At 54.3% G+C, this 22,519-nt stretch overlaps 1 protein-coding gene across 4 annotated transcripts in view; it reads left to right on the top strand.

The window, feature by feature from the left end:
- Positions 1-17,991, top strand: part of COL22A1 (collagen type XXII alpha 1 chain) — a 258,118-nt gene extending 240,127 nt beyond the window's left edge. For 2 of the 4 annotated variants that reach the window (XM_058699178.1, XM_058699179.1), the window contains exons 56-58: positions 1,025-1,078; positions 2,534-2,605; positions 4,111-6,590. In XM_058699178.1, the coding sequence (XP_058555161.1) occupies positions 1,025-1,078; positions 2,534-2,605; positions 4,111-4,977 (993 nt within the window). In that variant the 3' untranslated portion in view covers positions 4,978-6,590. Of the gene's footprint in view, positions 1-1,024; positions 1,079-2,533; positions 2,606-4,110; positions 6,591-7,076; positions 7,122-9,448; positions 9,629-11,238; positions 11,306-13,616; positions 13,800-15,658; positions 15,737-17,598 lie in introns of those variants that run through there. The other 2 variants (XM_058699180.1, XM_058699177.1) reach the window with 2 other exon arrangements.
- The last annotated feature ends 4,528 nt before the right edge of the window (positions 17,992-22,519 follow it).

Below are 22,519 nucleotides of genomic sequence, written 5' to 3'. Positions count from 1 at the left end.
GGTGGGTGGATGGATGGGTGGATGGATGGTGGATGGATGGATGGAAGATGGGTGGATAGGTGGATGCATGGGCGGGTGGATGGATGGATGGATGGATGGATAGATGAATGGGTGGGTAGGTGGATGGGTGGGTGGGTGGATGGGTGGGTGGATGGATGGATGGGTTGGTGGGTGGTTGGATGGATGGATGGATGGTGGATGGATGGATGGGTAGGTGGATGGGTAAATGGGTGGATGGATGGATGGATGGATGGATAGATAGATGTGTGGATGGATGGATGGGTAGGTGGATGGGTGGGTAGGTGGATGGGTAGGTGGGTAGATGGGTGGATGGATGGTTGGGTGGGTGGATGGGTGGGTGGGTGGATGGATGGATGGATGGTGGATGGATGGATGGGTAGGTGGATGGGTAAATGGGTGGATAGATGGATGGAATGATAGATAGATGTGTGGATGGATGGATGGGTAGGTGGATGGGTGGGTAGGTGGATGGGTGGATGGGTAGGTGGGTAGATGGGTGGATGGATGGTTGGGTGGGTGGATGGGTGGGTGGATGGATGGATGGATGGATGGATGGATGGATGGATGGATAGGTGGATGGGTGGGTAGGTGGATGGGTGAATGGGTGGATGGGTGGGTGGGTGGATGGATATATGGATGGATGGATGGATGGATGGATGGATGGATGGATGGATGGGTGGATGGGTGGGTGGGTGGGTAGATGGGTGGATGGATGAGGTCATGATTATTTACTACACCTGTTCTGTGGGCAGCACTCACCAACCTAGGCTTTATCATGCCCACAAACTCATTTAATTTTACAATATTATGAGTGAGGTGTTATAAGCTCCTTTTATAAGTTGAGAGCTATCCTCTGAATAATGATGTGGCTTACTGAGAGCCAGCCTGGCCTACATGACAGCTCTCCATATGAGATCAGGTTCTCCACATCTAGCAGTCTCTCTGTTCCACTGTCCTGTTCCTCGATGTCCTGGTAGATTATTACTTGTGTTTCTTCCACCAGGGTAAGAATGGATCACCGGGATCTCCAGGAGACCCTGGCCCTGCAGGAAGCCCTGTGAGTACTCCCGCGGCTATAAGGTGGCATCAGGGCCAGCTTTGCAAGGGGCATGGCTTTCACATCACAGATTGCCTATTCTCTACCCCTAGAAGCATCAGTGGGAAAATACGGTATTTGAATGATAGAAATAGGCTGGAAGTGAGAGGCTCCAAGAAGGACCCCTTTCAAAGTCTAAAATGCATGTGATTATGCACTTGGTTCTCTGTACCAGTCATACAAAGGTACAAGCCTATTAGGACTAAAGAAGCGTGTAATAAGGTTGCACTCTAGACGCTGCATATTTTTAGAGGATGGAGGAACAGGGTCAGGCCTACCAGCCGTTACCCGAGTAAGGACAGGGTAAGCGTGTAATGTGGGGATAGGTATGGGACAGATTGTCTGAAGGGGTTATTCCTAGTGGTAAGTAGGTGGGGGCTGGGGAGGGCAGGAAGAAACAATGGGTGGGATCCGTGGGTAGTGGAAGGAGCATCCAGGTCACCGGATTTGGGATTAGGTCTAGTAGATGGGGAGACATGCTGGAGAAAATGGTTCTCTGATGGATTCAGGGGTCAGATGAGTCAAATCCTTTCCGCAAGTCTCCTCCCAGCCTAGCCTTCTTATAACCACCACCCCACCCGCCCCGGGCTTGGTGAGTCAAGCAACAGTTGTGCTGGACAGTGGGCAGACCAGTTGGCTGGCTAACTGTCATCATTGTGGAAATGAGAGTGGCCCGTCCGTCCTGGTTTGCCAGGAGCCTCCCTGGTTTTAGCCCAGAGAATCCTGCATCCTGGGAACCTCATCATGCTCGGGCAAACCGGGCATCTGGTCACCCCAGTGGAGACTCATCTTTCTGTTAGACCTGGGACAGCTGCACTAGAAGAACTTAAACTCCTTAGCGAATGGAATGACTGATGTTCCTCAGAAGCCGTGGTGTGAGGCTTGTCACTGCTGGTGAGACGAGATGGGACTGGGCCATGAGTCTGGCTTCGTGCCTGGCACAGAGCTGGCTCCAGAAGAGCTGACTCACACATGTGGCTACCCGGAAGGTCTGGAACTGAAAGAGTCCCCAAAACTGCTCCCCAGAGGCGATCCTACCAAACCAGGAGCCTCGGTGTGCTATTGGGAATAAGTGTACTAAGGGCGGCTTGGAGGGGCCACACACAGACACACACACACACACACACACACACACACACACACACACACACAGCAGAGTGTTTCTGTTAAATTTTTCTCCCATTTTGCTTCTGTTGCTTTGATTGGGAGGAGATGTTTCTTGTCTTGCCCCAGCCTCAACAACGCTGTCAGGACACAGGGTAGCCTCTCGACTGGCTGCCTTCCCATACCGGAAAGGGCCATTCTTCTCTTTGTTGACGTCCCTACCCCTCAGAACACAGTGAGGTTATGAAGCTTCTGAGTCTCCTCGGGTCTGCACTTGACCTTGCAGCATTGATATCTGTCCTCCCTCTGCAGGGCCAGAAGGGGAACAAAGGAGACCACGGCAGCCCGGGACTCCCCGGCTTTCTGGGTCCCCGGGGGCCTCAGGTAAGCAGAGAACTCCCTGGGGGGCCAGGTGCCCAGCTCTGGTAGGAGTTTCCACCCACTGTGTCTTCAGGTCCTCCTGCTCAGGTTGTGTCACGGTCACGTCATGGTGCCGAGGTGGCAGTGTGCATTGGCTGAAACAGGCACTCACGTGTCACCTGCGTGGGAGTCTCAGTTCCACCACCGGACCTTGGGCTGCTCTCATAGCCTCTGTGCCTTAGTGTCCTCATTATTCTAGTGGGGATAAGAGCATACACCTACGAACATTAGGTGAGGTGATGGGTGCACAGAGCCCAGCAGCGGTGCCCAGCCCAGGGCATCCGCTGCGTAGGTATAGACTGCTTTAATGGTGGTTGGGCTGGGGTGGTGGTGCTATAACGTTCCTAAAACTTCAAGGACCGTTAGAAACCATGTTAAAGGTGTTGAATTTGGGCTGCAGGGTCAGAACATGTAGGTATTTTTTTTGAGGCCACGTGGTCAGTCCGTGCCCCAGCTGGACCTTGAGTCCAGGCGTCCTGACTAGAAGGTGTGATACAGGGATGCCGTCCGGTGATCTTTGCCAGGTCTCTGGGCAGAAGAATGCTGAGGCACCCAAACATTTCCAGCCGGGTTCCTGGTGCGTCCCACATGCCACGGTCCACACCGTGGGCTGCCAGCCACGGCATGAGGGTGGTATGTCCCATGCAGGAGTAGGAAGCTTACCCATGTTCCTGTCCGCCCCCTCCGATTTAATCCTGGCCCCCAAGGATGCCCCTACCGCCCAGCTAGCCCAGCCACTCCCGTGGCCACTCCTCTTTTGCCCATTTCTACCATGTAGCCCAAGCCCTTCCATGGCTGCATCCACTGATTTTTACTTGAGGCCATTCACTCTGTTGCCCAACTGTTAATGGTCCAAGCTGCCTCCCCGATCCCCTTCCTGACCCCCTGGGAGCCATGTCGCTGCCAGGCACCCATTCTTCTAGACTTGCAACCCTGGTTCTTTCAAGTCGTGATGATAGCAGAGTAAATTTTGGCAAGGTACAGCCTCTGCTTGCATTGTGCAGATGGAGAAACTGAGGCACAGAGTTCTGAGAACTCGAGAAAATTATAAGGAGATTGTCCAAGCTCACAAAGCCAGTTACGTGGAGCAGCCAGGATTTGAACCCAGACTGCTTGCTCTAGAGCCCAGTGTGTGTCTGGTGGCTTATTTTACACTCTGAGCCCACTTCTCAGGAGGATCCCCTACCACAGCTGGACACTCTGTAAAACCCATATCCCGGACGCCCTCCTGGTGGAGTCCCAGCCATCCCGTTGACGGGGAGCCCAGAACCGGTGGCTCCCCTTGCCACTCTGGGGCGGTTTGTGCCTCCTCCCGCCCTCGCTGACTAGAGAACCCTATCAGAGGTGTCCTTGGTCGGCTGGACCATTGATTGTTGTCTTTGCTGGAACATGACTTGGGTGAAAGTGTCTGCTTTGCAGACAATGTGCTGACGCTGCAGAGCCTGCTGATACCTTGTTCTGTCTTGTAGGGGGAGCCAGGCGAGAAGGGCATCCCAGGCAAGGAGGCAAGTATTGAGTGCACCGCCTCCCCTTGGCCGCACTTCCCTGTGGGGGACGCTGGAGCGGCTTCGGCTTCGTGGGCAGTGACACACACAGGCTCGTGGCGCCCGGCTGGGTCCCGCGCTCACTTCAGTGCCCCGCTGTCGCTGTGTAGATCCTATCTAGTTGTGCATGGGGACCCACCCATTCGGCAGCCGGTCCGGGGTGCCTCTTTCGCTTACACGTCTCTGTGTCCAGTGTCAGTAAATCCTATCAGTTGCAAGTTCGAAATGCCACCGCTCTGTCCAGTTCTCCCCATGCCTTCTGCGAGGACTCCAGTCCAGGCTGCCACCATCTCCTGCCTGGACGATCGCAGTGACCACCCACCGCCACCCCCCCGCCCCCCGTGTCCAGCCTTTGCCCTCCCCACCCCCACAGCCGCCTCCCGCCCGCAGCCCCTTTGCAGAGCACACACAGGACCATGTCGCCTCCCAGGCTGGCCCCCGCTCCGCCCTCTCCTGCCCTTGCTGGAAGCTAGGTGGCCTGGCTCTACCAGCTCCCCTCTGAGTCTGACCCCCAGGAGCTCTGCCCTTCAGCCCCTCAAACCTGCCAAGTTCTTTGCCAAGGGCTCTCATGCACACCGGGGCCCTTTTCCAGAAGCCCTTACCACGCCCCTCCTCACTCTCCCACTCCTTTGCATGCCTGGTCTTGATGAGCCTGAGGTCTGTGCCAAAACGTTGCCTGTGTGGATTTTTCCTCGGCCACCGGGACACAGTGACACCCCACTGTGCTGTGTCCTAGCACCCTGCTCTGTTGGCCCAGGAGCCCGGCGAAGAGCAGGCGGCAAAAATACGTGATGAGGAACCGAAGACGGAAGGAACACAGAGAAAGGAGTTTCTACAGCTGCTGGCGTGTCCATTTCCCAGCCCACGCACGCCCTGCGTGGGGGACAGCCATGTTCACTCTGAGCCTGAGGGTTCCTCTCCTAGCTCAGGGAGGGAGGCAGGCGGCTTCCTTAAAGCCAGATCGAACGGCTTAGTGTGTCGCAGCCTCTGCCTCCGCCCGAGCCGTGCTGTCCACTCATGGGCATAGTGCTTGCTCTCCGATCCCTGTTTCTTCCTGCTGCCTAGATCGAGCGCAGGGGAAATGGCCCCAGCTCGCACTTCAGAGCTGCTCTGCGACTCTCTCTGGCTCCCTGTTGCCTATGGGAATGAGTCCGGCCTCTGAGCAGGCCCTGAGTTCTGCCCTGAGCCGACCCCACACTCTCTCCAGTGTGAGCTCCCGCCTCCTCTGCCCTGTGCACGCCACGGCCCCAGTCCTGTCTCCAAGGCTTAGTCTTCACTCCTCCCTCCACCTACAGGGCCCGTCCCTATACCTCTGCCTGTTAGGTTTTATGTGTCCTTCAAGGCGCCAAGCCTCCCAACACACAGTCATGCACTTCTCCCGGGGTTCCCGAAGCATCTTTTCGTATTTCTATTAGAGAAATAAATGGGTCTGCCCTGTGTGTAAGCTGTGCCCCCATCCGGCTGTCAGCTGAGCCGCGAGCCCCGTGAGAACAGGGCTGTGACTTGCTCTTCTCTCTGCACAAGTTGAGGGCTACAGGTGCACCCGTGTGCCGGGGCTGACGTGACAGGTGTGACCCCATCTCAGAGGAGCTGCGGAGTATGCTACTTCCTTCCTTCTCTGCAGACCCCTTCTGTCCCTGCAGCAGGAGACAGGGCATGAGCCCCGGGCCGACTGCCCCCTGCTTCAAGCCCTGGAGTTTGTATTCTTGAACGGAGTGCACAGCAGGGTTTGCAGGGACACGGTGGAGTCCGGAGGTGGATAAGCACAGGACCTGCCTTCCAAGTGCTTGTGGTCCCAGGGGAACGCCCCCTGTCACCTCATGTGGGGACAGTGGCAGTTAAGCGTCAGCTGGTGACAAGGGAACCCATGCATGCGGGCAGACACTGGCCGGAGGGCTTTGCAAGGGAGGCGGCAGAGGGGCTGGGGGCAAAGTGGGGTAGAGAGAGATCCCAGCCGCAGAGGGTCGCAGAAGCAAGGAGGGAGTGTCCTAGCAGTGAGGACCACGAGGCTGTGTACCCCACCACCAGCCCCAAAGTGACTGCCCTCCTGGAGGGGCGTGGGGTCCCTACCTAAGTGCTGGGCGATCAGGGAGGGCTTCTTGGAGGGGAGGCCTGAAGGCCATGTGGGATTTATCTTAGAAAGAGGGATAGTGATTGGTCAGCTTGGCCACCACACCATTACCCTGGACTGCGTGGCTGAGAAAGACATTTCTCATGGTTCTGGTGGCCGGGAAGTCCAGGATCAGGGTTGTTGACAGATTCTGTTCCACCCTTCCCTAATTACACCAGCTGGCTACCTGGTCCCTGTGCCCATTTCCCCATTTCCGTCATGGGGCCACCCTCGCGACCTTATCGAAACCTAAATAGCTCGTGGAGGCCCCACCTGCTAATCACACTGGGGATTATGGCTTCAGCATATAAATGGGGGGGAGGGGGCACAGACCTTGTGAGCATGGCAGAGGGGGGTATGCTGCAGGCAGCAGGAAGATGAGCTGCAGGGGCCAGGAGGCAGCGGGACCACATGCTCCCTGCGGTGGGCAGTCACAGAAGTTCTTTGGATCAGCGGGAGGCAGGGCAGCCCGGCCACAGGGGCAGTGAGCACTTACGGAAGCCCACATCCTGCAGGGCCTCCTGGGCGTGTTTGGTGAGAGGGTCTGTCCCAGAAAAGGGCAGAGGAGGAATCCTAAAGGCGCCGGGCAGGGGCTGGTGCTGTCGGTGCCTCGTGGGTCTCGGCAGGAGCGGAGGAGGGAAGGAAGTTATACCTACAAAGTCTGGACAGAGAGGGGCTCTTGGGGGGGGCTGCTGACTTCCCCGGCACCCCTTGTGCTCGGCACAGGGTTGCCAGTGGGTGGCCCTGATTAAGTGACCCTCGTCCTTTGGACTCATTGCAGGGCACCCCTGGGAAGCCTGGAGAGCCAGGACCCAAAGGAGAAAGGGTAAGTGAGGGAGGTAGTTACTGAATGTGACCTTTGCAAGGGGGCACGGGGACCTTGTCCAAGGTGGTCAGCCAACAACAGCCAAGCCTGGAGAGCTTGCCGGCCCGCTGCCCCCTGGAAAATCCCTGGCCCACAAAGAGATTGTTGTAGTGAATGTTGTTATTTTTCCTTTCCTTTTTTTTTTTTTTTGGATGTTATTTTAAGGAGTAAAATCATCACAATTACAAATTCAAACGCAAGTGTTCTGAGACTTTGACAGATTTCCCTCTCACCCCGGACGAGAGCCTGTGTGCATGACGTGCTCAGCTCCCAAAGTGCCAGTTTTCCAGGAGCCAGATTTGTCACTGGAGGTGACAAGGGAACAGATTTTCCCATAATGAGTCGCCTTGGTGCTACCCTCACAAAGCCTCTCTTTCCATTTCATTCCTCCAAAAAACAACAGGGAAAGTTTTTTTGGGTTTTGTTGTGGGTTTTTGTTGTTGTTGTTGTTGTTGTTGTTGTTGTTTGGGTTTTTTTTTTTTCACCAGAAATGCCAGTGTGGGAAGGAGGTGTTTTCGTACTCATGACAACTTCTGTCCTCTTTAGAGGAATCAAACATCTCATTTGCCCACAGCCCTCCATTTGGTCAGCAGTCACACTGTCACACTGTTGCACGATGTGGATGTTGCACCCCACACCCCACCCCCGGCTTGTTTTCCATGGTCCTGCAGAGAATTTATCACTGCTTTCTTTGCAGTTTGGATAGGTGAGGAGTTGGGTTTCTCCTGTAGGCTGGAGGAGACAGAACGATAACAGCTGAGAATGTCAGAGACTGAACCCCCGCTGGATCTCTCTCCCTCCTTCCTTCCGAGTGACTGGATTCCTCTGTGCTATGGCTGTTGATTCCTAAGGATGGGAGCAGGGAACGCAGCTGTGGCTGAGGAGGCATTGACAGTCCCCCACACCAGTGTCATACAAGTGTCCCCGGGACCTAAGGCTGCCAGGGGTGGCCTGAGATTTGGCTGGCAGCCAGGGAGTTCAGACAGCAAATCTCTTCTCTGATACCTAATCAATAAATGGAGAATTGCCTTCTCCCTGTTAAGTGGTTTAGTGGAACATTGCCAATCCTTTGCCCTCCTGGGAACGTTTGAAATCTGGGACGAGTCCTCCCCCTGCAAAGTGATATTGAGACATTTAATGAATAGGAAATGCTGTACCGCAGCTGGGATATGGCCTTGGCATTCAGGTGCACGAAGCCCTGGGACTCTCACTGACCCCTGATCGCCAACCCGACAACATCCCCATGAAATGCATCATGCCCTTAAGTCAGGCCTGCCCCTCGGATCTGGCTGAATTAATTTGAAATTCACCGTTCTTTTGTTACTGTTGAAAAAGCATTAGGGACATATAGTTAACCATTGCAAATTACAAAAACGTGGCTGCAGTGAAAAGCAGTGTCTTTTATGGCCCCCGTCCCCTTTCCCAGGGTCCATCACTGGACATTTTCTTTCATGTTCCAGCCCTGTGGGTATGTGTGTGATAAATACGCATCTGCCTTTCGTTAACCCCCTGGAACATATCAGACTTTGTCCATCATTTGGCTCTTTTGTTTCTCATTGGAGCATCCATGTTGGAGATAGTTTTGTACCTGTAGTCTTCTTTTCCTTGGCTCTGGGCCACGTCCATAGCCACGTCCCATTTCCAGCTGCCATCTTGCTCCCCCTCTTTCCCTGTGTTGCTTCCTGCAGCAGTGGAGTCCTGGTAAACCCTGAGCTCGTCGAAGTGGCCACCTATTTTCAGACACACCAACACGCGGGACTTGCTGGTCAGACCCACACTTGCACATGGGCAGAGGACTGGATGGTCCCGTGGTCGCCATGGCTCCCAAATCACCGATCCGGGGCTTCGAAGTCTGGGTCAGGGATGGGGAGCAGAGCGTCCCGGTCAGTGTCATCCCATGTGGGCCCAGCAAAACTGAGAATAGCAGGAAGTCACCTGCAAGTGGGGCTCCTCCATCGAAAGAGTAGCTGTGTCTGCGTGGCTGACAGCAGACCAGCGGAAGTGGCCCGTACCCCCAGGAGTCAGGCTCAACAGGCAGATGGAACCACATGCACTGTGATTGGAAATCAGATCTCTCCTCTTGTCCTCTGCAGACTACCTGTGTGACTGAGACAGGTGGCTGTCTCTGGAGCCCGTGTCCTTACCTGAGACACAGGCGTGCGAGGACTGAGGTCTCCCATCCAGTGCCCCAGGACGGGGGATGAGGGGGCCCCCTACAGCTGCACACGCCTGTCTGTGCTGGGTATACCTGCCAGTCCTCTGCTCACTGACGTGCTTCTTCCCTCTAGGGAGACCCCGGGAACAAAGGTGACAAAGGACCCCCTGGTGGGAAGGGCCAGCCTGGGGACCCTGGAATCCCCGGTCACAAAGGCCACACAGGCCTGATGGGCCCCCAAGGACCACCTGGGGAGAATGGACTGGCCGGGCCCCCGGGGCCTCCGGGACAGCCAGGATTTCCGGGACTGAGGGTAAGGATGCTGATGTTGCCTTACACTTGGGAGATGCTGGTGAGGTGTGTGACCATCAGAGGGACCAGGTTCTAGATCCCCCCCATCTGGGCCTGCCCATCCGCATCTGCCCAAGGTGGGAAGGAGACGGTCTCCTGACTGGTTTGTTGTGATGATTAAGTGAGATAGTGTGCACAGTGCAGGGAGTGCTGGAGAGTATAGTCCCTCTCCTCCTCCACCCTCTGCTCCATGCAGTGAGTCCTCAGGCCTGACTTCTTCAGACTCCGGCAGCAGTCTTGCCCGGGACCCAGTGTAAAAGTCGACTAAAAAGCGCACCAGCTCTTACCCATATGAGCATCCCCACGGGATGCGGGGGGCTTGCCGATCCGGCCGATGCCTGGGTCTGTCATTCCTCTTTTCTCCCTATCTGGGGCACTCACTTCCCTTCTGGGTCTTACTTTTCCCAAACATGAAAGGACAGGCTTATTTAGAGCAGTGTTTTTTCTTGAAACACGTTTTATTCTAGTGGCAGAACTCTCGTTTTACACAAACCTGTACCATGAGCACACATGGGCTACAGAGAAAAAAAAGCAGTAAGTGGTTGTGGGGGGAGGTGGGTTCCTGGTCGAGGTGACCTCACCTTCCCCCCTCTGCAGCCCTGTGGTCCCCTGGGGGCCCTCCTGTCCTCAGAGCACAGGCTCAGGTGACCTCCAGTGTCCCTGCCAGCTCTGACCCTCTATGGTTCTGTCACTGCCCGGTGGTCTGGGGCAGCCAGAAGCTGGGCTCTCTGTCAAGTCCAGGAGGGGGACTGCAGGGCATGGGGGGGGGGCGGCGGGGGGAAGCTTCCAAAGCCCTTGCTGAATACTACTGGTCCTGCTGCCCTGCGTAGCAATGGAAGTCCTGGGACCGGCATATAAGATTGCCCAGGAAAGAACACCGAGAATAATGAAGTGGAATCCAAGTCATGGTCCTACTGGGCACCTCCATGCCAGGTGCTGGGGCTGCAGATACGAGTGCAGGGAGACCCTCGCCCTGAGGGTGGACACTGCCCTGATCCAGCGGGCATGGTGTGAGGACTGCTCTTACAGATTCCTCTAAGAATCACATGTCACCCTGTGAGCCCAGGGTGTGCTCTGCTCCCCTGGCCCATAGACTCAGCTTCTTTGAACCCAAATCAGGATTGTCAGGCACGTGGGTAGGGCCAAGGTGAACAGAGCAAGGAAAACCAGACCCAAGAGTGGCCAAGCGGCTGGTGAGGGAAATCGAATATGAATCCATGCAGGAGGCAGCCCGCGGGCTGGTCTGGAAGTAGACGGGACTTTGGCAGGGAGAGATTTGGGGCCAGAACCTCTCAGGTCTGGTGCTGGGGAGATGGCTTCTGCAGAAGACGTTCCAGATAAGGAGCGGGAAGGACAGAGAGAGTGCCAGCAGAGGCCTCGGGTGACTGTGTAAGATGGGAGGAGGCCGCCTGCGTGGCCAAGGGAAAGGGAGCCAGTTCTGGGAGTGATAAGGGTTGGACCAGGAAAACCTGCTACGCGTTGTCTCTGCCTCCTGGATTCCGGAGCCACCAGGGGTCTGGGTGGCAAGAGTTCACGGGGAAGGTAAGTAACCCCACCTCCCATCCCTTCCAGGGGGAGTCTCCTTCCATGGACACCCTGCGGCGGCTCATCCAAGAAGAGCTTGAGAAACAGCTGGAAAGTGAGTAGCTGACCACGGCTGGCCACGTAAAGGCCTCTTGAGGGTCCGGGAAGCAGTCCCTCCTTCACCCTTCAGGACCTCTGCAACCCGGTTTGGAAAAGGCTCTAGGAGAGCAGCTCACATGTAGAAACCATGCAGAAACCAGAGGAACACCGTGCAGGCCCTAGACCCACAGACCCCTCTCGGAGCCTGGCTTTACCTCGCTTTAACGCCTCTCGTGAGGGAAACTCACCATCCACAGAACCAGCTCTACCACCGTCGGCCATACATCCTGTGCGTTCGGTCCCCAAGGGAGCAGGGACACACAATGCTTTCAAGGCACTAGACTCCTTTTAATCCTACTGTAGTGGACTTATTGTGAAATCCCAGTCTTGCATGAGCCCAGCACACAGCAGGTGCTCCGGGAGGGAGCAAGGTCGGAAGCTAGTAGTAGTAATGCCAGCCTGCGGGGCCTGCCGTAGGTCAGGTGGTGTCCTAAGCACTCACAGGGTAGCTCACAGAAGCCTCCCAAAGGTCAGGAAGCATGTTTGATCGTTAAGAGCAGAGATGCTGAGTAACTTACCAGAAGCGGAACATCTGGTAAGCGTCTGAGCTGTGCAGGCAGCCTTTGCTGCAAAATCCCTTCTCTTAAGCACCACCTTCTCCCACTTCCCTCTGTCCTGGAAGCTGTTAGGAGAGGAAAGTCGTTGACAACCTATGATAGGGAAGGTCAGACATCTATAACTCTTCCCAGACCCAGATGGATGAAACAGGAAGGCATATTCGTTCACATGCTCGTGTGTCAGAGAGTTACTTGCGCCCAGCATATGTCAGACTCTGAGTTGGGTGTGGGGACAGGGCGTTGGACGAGATGCTGCCCATCCCAGGCCACACAGAGTATCCGGGCGACCATGGTCCCTCTCCACACACAGGGGAGCCAAACACGATTACCTGGGGCAGATGGCAGGGGACGGGGGTTTGGGTGGGGCCGTGGGTTCCAGAAAGGAACCCAGTGTGACCACTGGGCAGGTCACATCCTGAGGTCTCCCATGTGGGCATCTCTGAGCTCTGCTTTCTGGGTGTTAGATTTACCAGTGGCAGAACTGGCCTCTGCCCTTGGGGAGTTTCCAGCCCAAGAACAGAGACAAGACCTATTTGGGAAAAGTTCAGATGGAGCATCTCCTGGGCAGAGTCCTTTCTTCCAAACAGCCTTTTGAAGAGGAAGCATCAAGTCCACTTTAAGGATGAGGAGATCAAGGCTCAGAGAACTTAAGCCCGTTTGCTCGGGTCTCAGACCAGACCGTACCCCACCTGCCACCTCGTGTGCTGTGGGAGGACAGTGGGCTGTGGGAAGACGGTCCCAGGGCTCTCAGAAGACCCTGACTCTGCCCTGGTTTTACCACCCAAATGCCGGGGGCTCGGGTGACCCCCCCCCCAGCCTCTCTGGGTTCTGTCACCCACCTGCAAGAAGAAGGGCTCAGGCCTGACCATGTTTGACTCTCTCAGTGGCCATCAGATGGGCACTGTGTCCCCACTGCGGTGGAAAGCCGTTAGACCTCTGTTTTTGTTTTTGCTTTGTTTCTAACATTTATTCATTTTTGAGAGACAGAGCATGAGCAGGGGAGGGGCAGAGAGAAAGGAAGACACAGAATCCGAAGCAGGCTCCAGTCTCTGAGCTGTCAGCACAGAGCCCGACGCGGGGCTCAAACTCACAGAGCACGAGATCATGACCTGAGCGGAAGTTGGACACTTAACCAACTGAGCTACCCAGGCACTCCCCTCTGGGTTTTTTTTTTTTTTAACCAATTCTGTAATCTTAACATTTTAAACATGTAGGGATCCTAGACAACATCACGTCCAGCCCTTCAGTTTATCGATGAGAAATTTACTCGGATAAGTCACTAAATCGCTTAAGTGGCTTTGTGTGAGCCACTTAAGTCCCACCGCCAGCTTCCATTTCCCCAGCTGACAATTATTACAACTCCATCTGCTGTGGGGACTGTCACCACTGGCAGTCCCGCCCTGTTCGGAGACACCAGCGTCCCCAGAGCACAGTCTTAATGCCTTACATCTTGTCCCCATCCTCACACCCAGCTGGTGGGGTAGGTGTTACTTCATTGCTTCCATTTTCCTAACAAGGACGAGCAGGCTCAGAGAGGTCAGGTAGCTTGCCCGAGGCCCAGAGCCCGTGTTGGCTGCACTGCTATGCGCTGGCTTATGTTGTCGGCCTTCTGTGCTGGTCTCCTTGGTTCTGAACTTCATGGTGAATTGCCAGCTCATGTTCTGTCCATCACCCTCCGTCCTGAACATCTCTGTTCTCCCTCCTCTGCAGCCAAACTTGCCTACCTCCTGGCCCAGAGGCCCCCGGCACAGATGAAGTCATCTCAAGGCAGACCTGGGCCCCCGGGGCCCCCTGGAAAAGATGGGCTTCCAGGAAGGGCAGGCCCCATGGGCGAGCCAGGGCAGCCCGGACAGGGGGGTCTGGAAGGGCCGTCTGGACCAATAGGTCCCAAAGGTGAGTGGGGACCCTGAGGAGCCGTGCTTCACGTGGAGGAGGGCTGGGAAGGAACCGCACTCTGGCCAAATGTGCTTAATCTATCCCCTCTCCTCCCCCTGCAGTTCGGTAACACCCTGGGTTTGGGCATCACGTAATATTTTCATACTTGACATTTTTGGAAAATTATGCTCCCGCCAGGAAGATCGAACCGGCTCCCTCCCAACTTCCTTGTTGTCTCCTTCTCCCCTGCTCTAGCTTCAGGGGGTATTGCAAAATGCCCTCTTGCCCCCTCCCAGGGTAGAGCTAACTGAGGTCAGAACTGCAGTCTCCAGGCACATGGGGCATTGGACGCCAGCTTTAGAATTGAACAAAGTGGATTGGAGCTGTGGCTTAAAAGGCTGCTACCTCTCCTGCTCTCAGACAGAAATCTCATCTGGGCATGGGCCCTCTGGACAGCAGCAGGTCTCTCCTCCAGGGGGTGGCAACTGTCCCCCTTAGTGCATGGGGCAAGCCAGCTGGAACGCACTCTCTTTGCAGGCAGGCAGGTGGGAAAGCAAGAGGGAGAACCAAAGCCAGACCATCAACCTGATGATTCACTGCTCTCTGGGGAGGGGTGAGCACAAGGTGGGGGAGGGGTGAGCACAAGGTGGAGGAGGGGTGGGCGGGGGGTGCAAAAAACACAGGATTTCTGTTGCCACTGGGGTATAGCGACATGGATGCCCCTAACATCCTCCTCTTTCCACCTGCCAGTTCCTTACTAATTCTTCATTCGTTCGTTCATTCATTCATTCATTCATTCCCTGTAATGTTTCTCCTACTGAAAAGTCTTTTTGTTAAATTTGTGTTCAAGTCCTATCTCTTTGGGTTCATAAAACAAAATACATGAGATAAAGTCAACAAGAAAGCACATAGCATAGAAAACATCAGACTCTGACAGAAGACAGACCAAATGTGGTAAATTACAACAATAAATAAGAACGGAATAAAGTCTCCATGAACTAGCAAAATATTTTTAGTTTGCAAAAGAAAATATGTTACATAAAGACATTTCTGGAAACAACACAGCAAAAAAAAAATGATGAAAAAAAAAAGTTGAGAGTGTATAATCAAATCTGTACAGTATTAACTCAAATATAATCTTGAGTTTCCTCCCAGGGGGAAGGGACCCCCCCTCTTCTGAACTTCTGTTGTGCTTGTAAATTGCTATGACGGTCCTTAACACATTCTGCTTCCTTTAGAATGTTCTCTGTACCCTGTTTCATCTTTTACTGGATTTCAAGTTTCGTGAGGGTAGATCTGTGTTAGCAAATGCCTGTAGGGTCCAGAGTATTGGGTTTGTTTACTGTTATCACCCAGTTCCTACAGGTTCAGGTGAAACGCTGTTACAATACAAGGCAGGGCAGGCATGCTCAAGTGGATGTAGGTGGACGTGTGCCTGCATAGGAGAGGGATGCGCGCAGGGGCCCCAATGGGCGTGTATATACAGAGAGGCCGTGCGGCCGCATGGACCCGTGTATATATAGGGCGTGTGGCTGTGTACATCCGGGTGCTGGTGTTTGAGTGAGTCCTTATGTGTATACGAATGTACATATATATTTGCCACAATATGCGCAAATGCGCCTACGTGTGTACGTAATTGGGCAGTTATGTGCGTGAACACATTTTATGTGTAGCTGAGGGTGCATTCGAAAGTGAGTGTATGTGAGTGAGCGTCGGGGAGTTTGGAGTCCCAAGTGTGGAGCGCGTGAGAGCGAGGGGGGCTGGGGCGGAAGGCTGCAGCGGCCGTGGGCTGACCCCGCACCCGCTGTACGGTGCGGCTCCCTGCCTGTGCCCTCGTCACGGGTCTCCACCACCTAAGGCGCGTGTTTCTCCCACAGGTGAGCGAGGATCCAAAGGAGACCCGGGTGCACCTGGAGTTGGCCTCCGAGGGGAGATGGGGCCGCCGGGCATCCCAGGTAGGGAGAGCGCCCGGAGTCCAGGGTGGGTGGCCGGTAGCCCTCCACCATGGAGGGAGACGCCCCGGCTCCCCAGGGACGTCTGCAGAGAGAGGCCGGGTTCAACAGAGAGGGGACAGGAACGCTGATTTGTTTTTATGAGATCTTTCTAAAAGCCCAGCTTCTTGCTGAAAAAACTGTAGTATATCCCATGAGTTTTTGAGGCTTATTGTATGAAACGACCCTGAAGAAAACGGAGTTGGGGTTACAAAAGCCCGGGCAGCACCGGGAACCGCGTGCCCCCTTAATCCTTCCCAGTGCGCGTGAACTCCTCCTGCTGCCTCACTATGAATACATGATGTTAATTTTGCTCACGGCAGCATTTTCTAAACTCGCTGGCACGTGTTGCCACCCCATTACCAACTCTCAGAATGTACTTTGGGGCCAACCGGCAGGTTGGGCAGCAGGCCCGGCTTGCTGGGGGGTCTGCCTTCCTGGGACACGGGGCTTGCCGTTTTACAACCTGGACAGCTCGGCCGTCCCGCTCAGTGGCCGCGTGGGGAGATCTCTGCCGCACGGCAGCGTCGTGGCCCGAGATGAGAGGTATCCGTAGAAGGTGGCAGAAATGAGACTGAATTCTTGCCGAAATCCACCTCGCCCAAGTTCCCGTTTTTATTCACATCTAGTTTACATGCTCACCCGAGGTCATTTCTGAATATGAAGCCCACAGGTAATTTTAATTTTAGTATTTAGTATTTAGGTCTTCTCGATTTTCCGAATTTCCTGCACTGGACATGTGTTGCCACTCTCATTAGAGAAGACAACTGAAAATACATCGTCAGCCTTAATTGTTGACAGCTTGCCTACTTTCCAATAGCTTATAATATTAAGAATAGTTTTTAAATAAGGCAATTCCAAATAAAGATCAAAAGGCAGAGCAGAGACCGTTTAGAAAGGGGAAATAATTGTACCAGCGTGAGGTTGAGATAATGACTGTACTCAAGTGGTCCTGGCTGAAGGCGTTAATGACACTGCTGGTCTCAGACTTGGTCTAGGCAGGGCTATAGACTAAATACCTACTCCCAAGGCATTCATGAATTTTAGAGATCATGAAATGTCTAAAGATCTATTTAAGGGGAAAATCTACTTTTTGTCTCTTTTATAGGAAGACTCAGGTTTTCTAACATGATGACTTAGGAGGTAATAGGATTAGCTATAACACTTAGCAGTGAGCTTCCCAGTGGCCAAAGCAAAAAGGGAGATAGGCTGATTATTTGTGAAATTATAATGCTTAATGCACGGAAGAATAGAATTTGTGCCATAGGTAATATTTCTGAGCCTAAGTTTTGGGCTGTCAGTTGGTTGCATCCTATTTATGTTTTCTTGGACCATGACTTACAGAATAGGTTAATATAGTCCAAATATGCAGCTCACATTTAACCTACAGATAAAGCCCAGAAACTGCAGAATATCTGGGACAAGTTGGATACTGGGTAATAGATACTGGGAATTGGGGATGATGGTTAACTAGGAGGGATGACAATTGAGATTCATCTCCTAAAACCACGCAAGAGCATAGAAAGCCATGTTTCTCATCCGCCTCATGTCCCTGCCCCCCATCCACCCTTCTCTTCCTCTCCAGAAGCACCCTGATTGCTGCCCCAGTCCAAACAAAGCCACCCCCTGTCCTGCATATTCAGGTGGCCCTGCTTTGTGGTGTCCACATGGATTACTCTACCCCAGGCGACTTCTCAGCCCATGGGGCATTTTCTCTGGGCATGTTTCTTGTCCTCAGTTCACACTAAATGGAAGCAGTGGGAGCAGGGCTCATGAGCCCCAGAAGGGTCCTGAACACCTTCTGTTTCTTTCTCTCCTTGGACCAGGTCAGCCCGGGGAACCTGGCTATGCTAAAGATGGGCTCCCTGGGGCCCCCGGCCCTCAAGGGGAGACGGGACCAGCGGGACACCCTGGCCCCCCAGGCCCACCGGGGCCCCCTGGCCAGTGTGACCCCTCCCAGTGTGCCTACTTCGCCAGCCTCGCTGCCCGGCCAGGGAATGTGAAGGGCCCCTAGAAGATTCCGGAAGGCCAGGAGGTGGCACTGAATTTCTGAAACTTGAACTCAAAGCCTGATAAGAAGCCAGAGGTCTTGAAACATTACAGTCACGTGTTTTCTTTTTTCTTTTTCTTTTTTTTGTCTTGCTTTTATCATTTGTTTTGTCTTATTTTCTTGAAAGACCTCAACATTATTAAAACCAAGAGATGCTGCCGGTCGGTCAGATTATTATTAATATTATTATTGTTTATTATTATTATTATTGTTATTATTTCACGTAATAATGCTCCACGAGTTTTCCCCTCTCCTCCGAAGCTGGGAGAACTTGATTGTGGGGCAGCGGGTTGTTTCTGGGTTCTTCCGACAGCCCCCGCCTGGAGTGGACCTGCCCATCTTGAGGAGACTCTTGGTGCTATGACACCCTGACCAGACATTTGCCAGATTTACCTCTTTCCTCACAAGGAAACTAGGAAAGTTACGGCAGTGGGCTTCCGTTCTCCGCCATGCCCAGGAGAGACACGTGAAGCAGGAGGAGATAGAGCGTGCAGACATGAAGGACGTTCTCCCCTCCCGCGGGGAAGTGCACTTGGAGAGCACAGGCTCAGTCCTTAGGGAGCAGACACGGCCACCTCAGTGCTTCAGGCTCGAGGACGCAAAATCACGGCACTTGACTTGGCAAAGGCTCCTTGGGATCCTGCGTGGGGGCCGAAGACCGGAAAGCCGATGTGAAGCCGTGGACGGGACTCCTTCCGGCTCCTCAGTGTTGGTTCCACTCACTTGAATTGTAAAGTAAGGGGGTCCGGTGGCCACTGCCGTGATTTCCGGACGGTGGGCTGGCCCGGGGTGGGACATCTGTGCCTCCAGGGTTCTGCCTCGGAAATAAAGCACATTGGGTGTGTGTGTGTGTGTGTGTGTGTGTGTGTGTACCTGACAGGTGCTCAATAAATCTGAGTTTCCTCTTCGGCCCTGCATGACAATTCTGTTCTTATGTCCGGTGTCCGCCTGCCTGTGAACCAAACCCCTTAAGGCCTGAGATGAATCATTGTGTTCTGGGGGGCGGCAGGGGGACTGGGGCCAGGCCACCTGCCGATGCACAAGAGGGTGGGTGAGGGTACGTGAGCCAGCTCCGGGGCGATGCACCGTCATACCCCCCATCGGGGCAGCTCTGTTTCGTCCATTTTGGTGGAAGCCTTTTCCATGTGCCCATCTGTGCAGGGTCACAGTGAGGAGGGGACACAGCCAGGGGGAAGGCTGGTTTCGGCAAAACTCGGGGCATCATCCTGCCCTTCCAGGGGCCAGCTGATTCACCGTGGTCTGAGAATTACTCGTCCAGCACAAGTTCATGTCTTAACTGATTGGTTAATTGATCCATCCATTCATCCATTCAATCACCCAGGCAGACACCACTCTCAGACTAACATATGCTTGTCAAGCACTTCCTTTTTATGACCTCTGTGCCACATGCTTCCGATTTGGGAACCCGAGGAGTTGGAAGGTTCCATGCACGAAGAAGTATATTGCAGTGATTTTAAAATAAGGTCCGTAGCTGCCCTTGTCCAGTTGGTTGGTGCTGATTCTGGGGGTGGATGGGGATCGGGGTCCAAATGCAGCCGGGTGCAATGCCTGTCCCTGCACACAGACACCCCCTACCTGAGCCATTTTCACGTTCACCTGCTCAGTTCATCCTGACAGCCATATAAGTAAGACACAAGGGCTGGAGGGGACAATGTCAGCAACCTTAGACATCCTCTCATCCAGCGACTTAAACGTTTTTGACCATGATCCACGGCAAGAAGTACAGTTCCTTTGTGACTCAGAGAGTGCGTATGTAAATACAGAACAGGAAACACTGGGTGATTTGACATTTATCCTGACCACACACAATGCCCCGTAACATTTACTCTTCTGTTGTTTTTTTTTTTAAATGGTCATCACAGTCCACTAACTAGATGTCATGACTCACCAATGGGCTGCGACCTACAGTTTGAAAAATGATGCTCTCGTTTAGAGGGAGACTGAGGCATGGAGAGGACCTGTGGCAGGCCCCAGAGCCTCGGCTGAGTGCGACTATCTGAAGCCCTGCACGTTTTCTCTCTGCACATTTCATTTTGCTCCTGTATTTTACGCCTTTCATCCATGCCTGAGAATGGTTCTAGGACACTCGAGGGGGATGGCGAGAAGGGCCTGAGCTTTCCTCTTCCAGGGATCTCTAGGACATTCAGCTCCCCAATGTGGCTTGGGAGAGGCCGTGCCCACAGGTAGCGAGTGGGATGCATTGTCTGTACTGAGCCTTTTCCAGGCTCGGGGTCTGACACATTTCTGGAAACACATGAAAACATTAGCACAATTGAGGATTTGCATGGTTTCCATTTTAGAGTATGTTAATATGGAAGATGATGGAAGTGTGTGTGTTGGGGGGGGTGGGCTTGGAAGGTGGGCTTAGAAGGCAGCACTCTTAGGGGGCGCCCGGGTGGCTCAGTCGGTTGAGCTCGTGACTCTCGATTTCGGCTCAGGTCATGATGTCCGTTTTCTTGGGTTTGAGCTTCGCATAGGGCTCTACACTGACAGTGCGGATCCTGCTTGGGATTCTCTCTCTCTGCCCCTCTCCTTGTGTCCGTGTGCACACTCTCAAAATAAATACACTTTAAAAAGAAAAAGAAGAAGAAGCCAGGACTCTGGTTTCTTAGAGAACTTCCATCAGCCTTGCCAGGACCACTGCTCCGGAGAGCCACATCCAGGACCACTGTGTCATCTGAATGGGCTCTGGGGCGGGGGAGGGGGAGGAGGGGATGTTTGATAGATGACGCTCATGGTGCCTGGACTGAGAACTGCAGAAAGCTGGAGTTATGGGGTAAAGAAATGCCACAGTGGTGTTTTAAAGCCACACTCCTCCGCGGGCCCCAGGGGTTCTTGAGGGGCCTTGTGAGCAGCTGGGAGGAGAGAGGGACCAGATGGGGCTTCCGGTCCCCCCAACCAGGAAAGTTCTCGTTGCCTCTCTTTGGGCTTTAAGAAACAGGTGGTTTTCGTGCCCACGCCGCTTTGCGTGTCCCTGACCTGTGCAGTCCTTGTGGCCGGGCCAGGGTCCCACCTCAGGAGTCATCATGCTGCTCTCCACTCTTTGGGTTCATGGCTCTCCCAGCGTCCCGGAGGCCTTTCTGCCCAGAGATGCAGGGCGGCCGGTTCCTGCTCAGGGCGACCCTCTGTCACGAGGGGTGGGAACCCCAGGAGGAAGGCCTCTGCCTCCCTCACTCTGAAGGGATCGTTCAACAATCATGGTGTGATTCTCAGACCGTCCCCAGGGCAACAGGACCCTAGCAGCCCCCAGCTACTGTCCCCATCAGTGATCTTCTCAACAACCCATTCTGGCGGCTGTCCCTGCCTCCCTGCCTGTGTCTCAAACTACCCTTGTGTGCTTGGGTCAGGCTCTGCTTTCAAGAAAACCCCACTAAGGCAGGTGCATCCGAAAGGGAGAGGCCTGGCCCGACAGCAAATGTACAGCAGGCAGGCGAGGATTACACAGAGCCTGGGAGCTCATTCTGGGGCAGCTCGGTCGGCCATTTCCTGTCACCTGGGAGAGCCCCAGGACCACAGCGCAGGGACGCCCCCACCTGCCATCACCACATCAGGCTTAGTTTCGGTGGAAACTGCTTCCCCAGCACGCAGGGTACAGTGTCCTGACCCGGGGCTGGTGTCAGCAAACTGGCACCCTGACCACCTCGCATAGCCTTTGACGTGGGCCCCTAGTGAGACCCTGCCCAGGGCATCATCGCCCCGGAGACTCCAATGAAACACGGGGGTCCTGGCCTACACAGAGAAGGTCTGCGCCCAGCCCCTCCGCCAGGGCACGCATTATTTTCTTTGCTTCTGAGGTCGCCACTTGCTTTCAATTCGGTATGTCTGTTTTTCTTCTCTTCTCTGCGGCTTCCTGGAAATTTTTCAGCGTGTGGCCGCCAACGGCTCTATCCTTTCCTTCCCACACCTCTTCTGGAGTGGTGACATCTGTATTTTGGCTGTAACACTTCCTGAGATGTGAAATCCGGAAGCCACAGTAGGGAGGGAACACCCCTCACTACGGCCACCACGCAGGGCTCAGGCGTTCCCCAGCCTCCCACAGGAGGGGTGAAGGTCGGGTTCAGGATCTCCAGGGTACCTGTGCATGTTACGCCCACCTCTGTGACCCTTGCATGCTGTGGGCACCGCCCAGGAAGAGCACGGCGTGTTCAGTGAGGCAGGACAGGACGCTGTCGCGGGCCATGCACATGACTGGGGCTTTTCTCCCGGTGATGTGGCCCTGAGATCCGTTTTCCCAATGTGTGGATGAAGTCCCAGCGTGTGAGGGAGGGACGGGGGCCAGAGCTGCCTCAGGACTCTGAGCTGGTCAAGTAGAAACCCTCGGGTAGTAGGAAGGTGGGGTGGAAATTTCTAGATCATACAAGTATCAGCAGATTCTGGGGAACCTCCAACACACCTTTGTTCCAACACCTGTTATGCACCAGCCCTGGGGTAGTCCCTGTCCCCAAGGAGTTGTCATCTGGTGACAGGGCGGGCACCATGTCAGGGGGAAGCACAGGACAGACTGTACCATAGTCACCAGGTGGGATTTGCCTGGGGCCGGTGAGGTGTGGGGAGGGCACCGTTCACCCAAAAGGTAGAATTTAAACTTATCTAGGGCACTTTGAAATGCAGAGGGGAACGATTCCCACCACAAGGGACATTGCAACAAGGTCCAGGAATGTCTGTAGGGAGTCACT

The sequence above is a fragment of the Neofelis nebulosa genome, chromosome 14 (assembly GCF_028018385.1).
Source record: "Neofelis nebulosa isolate mNeoNeb1 chromosome 14, mNeoNeb1.pri, whole genome shotgun sequence".
NCBI classification, from domain to species: domain Eukaryota; kingdom Metazoa; phylum Chordata; class Mammalia; order Carnivora; family Felidae; genus Neofelis; species Neofelis nebulosa.
The sequence above is the reverse complement of the archived record's forward strand: the minus strand, read 5'-3'. Positions and strand labels throughout refer to the sequence as shown.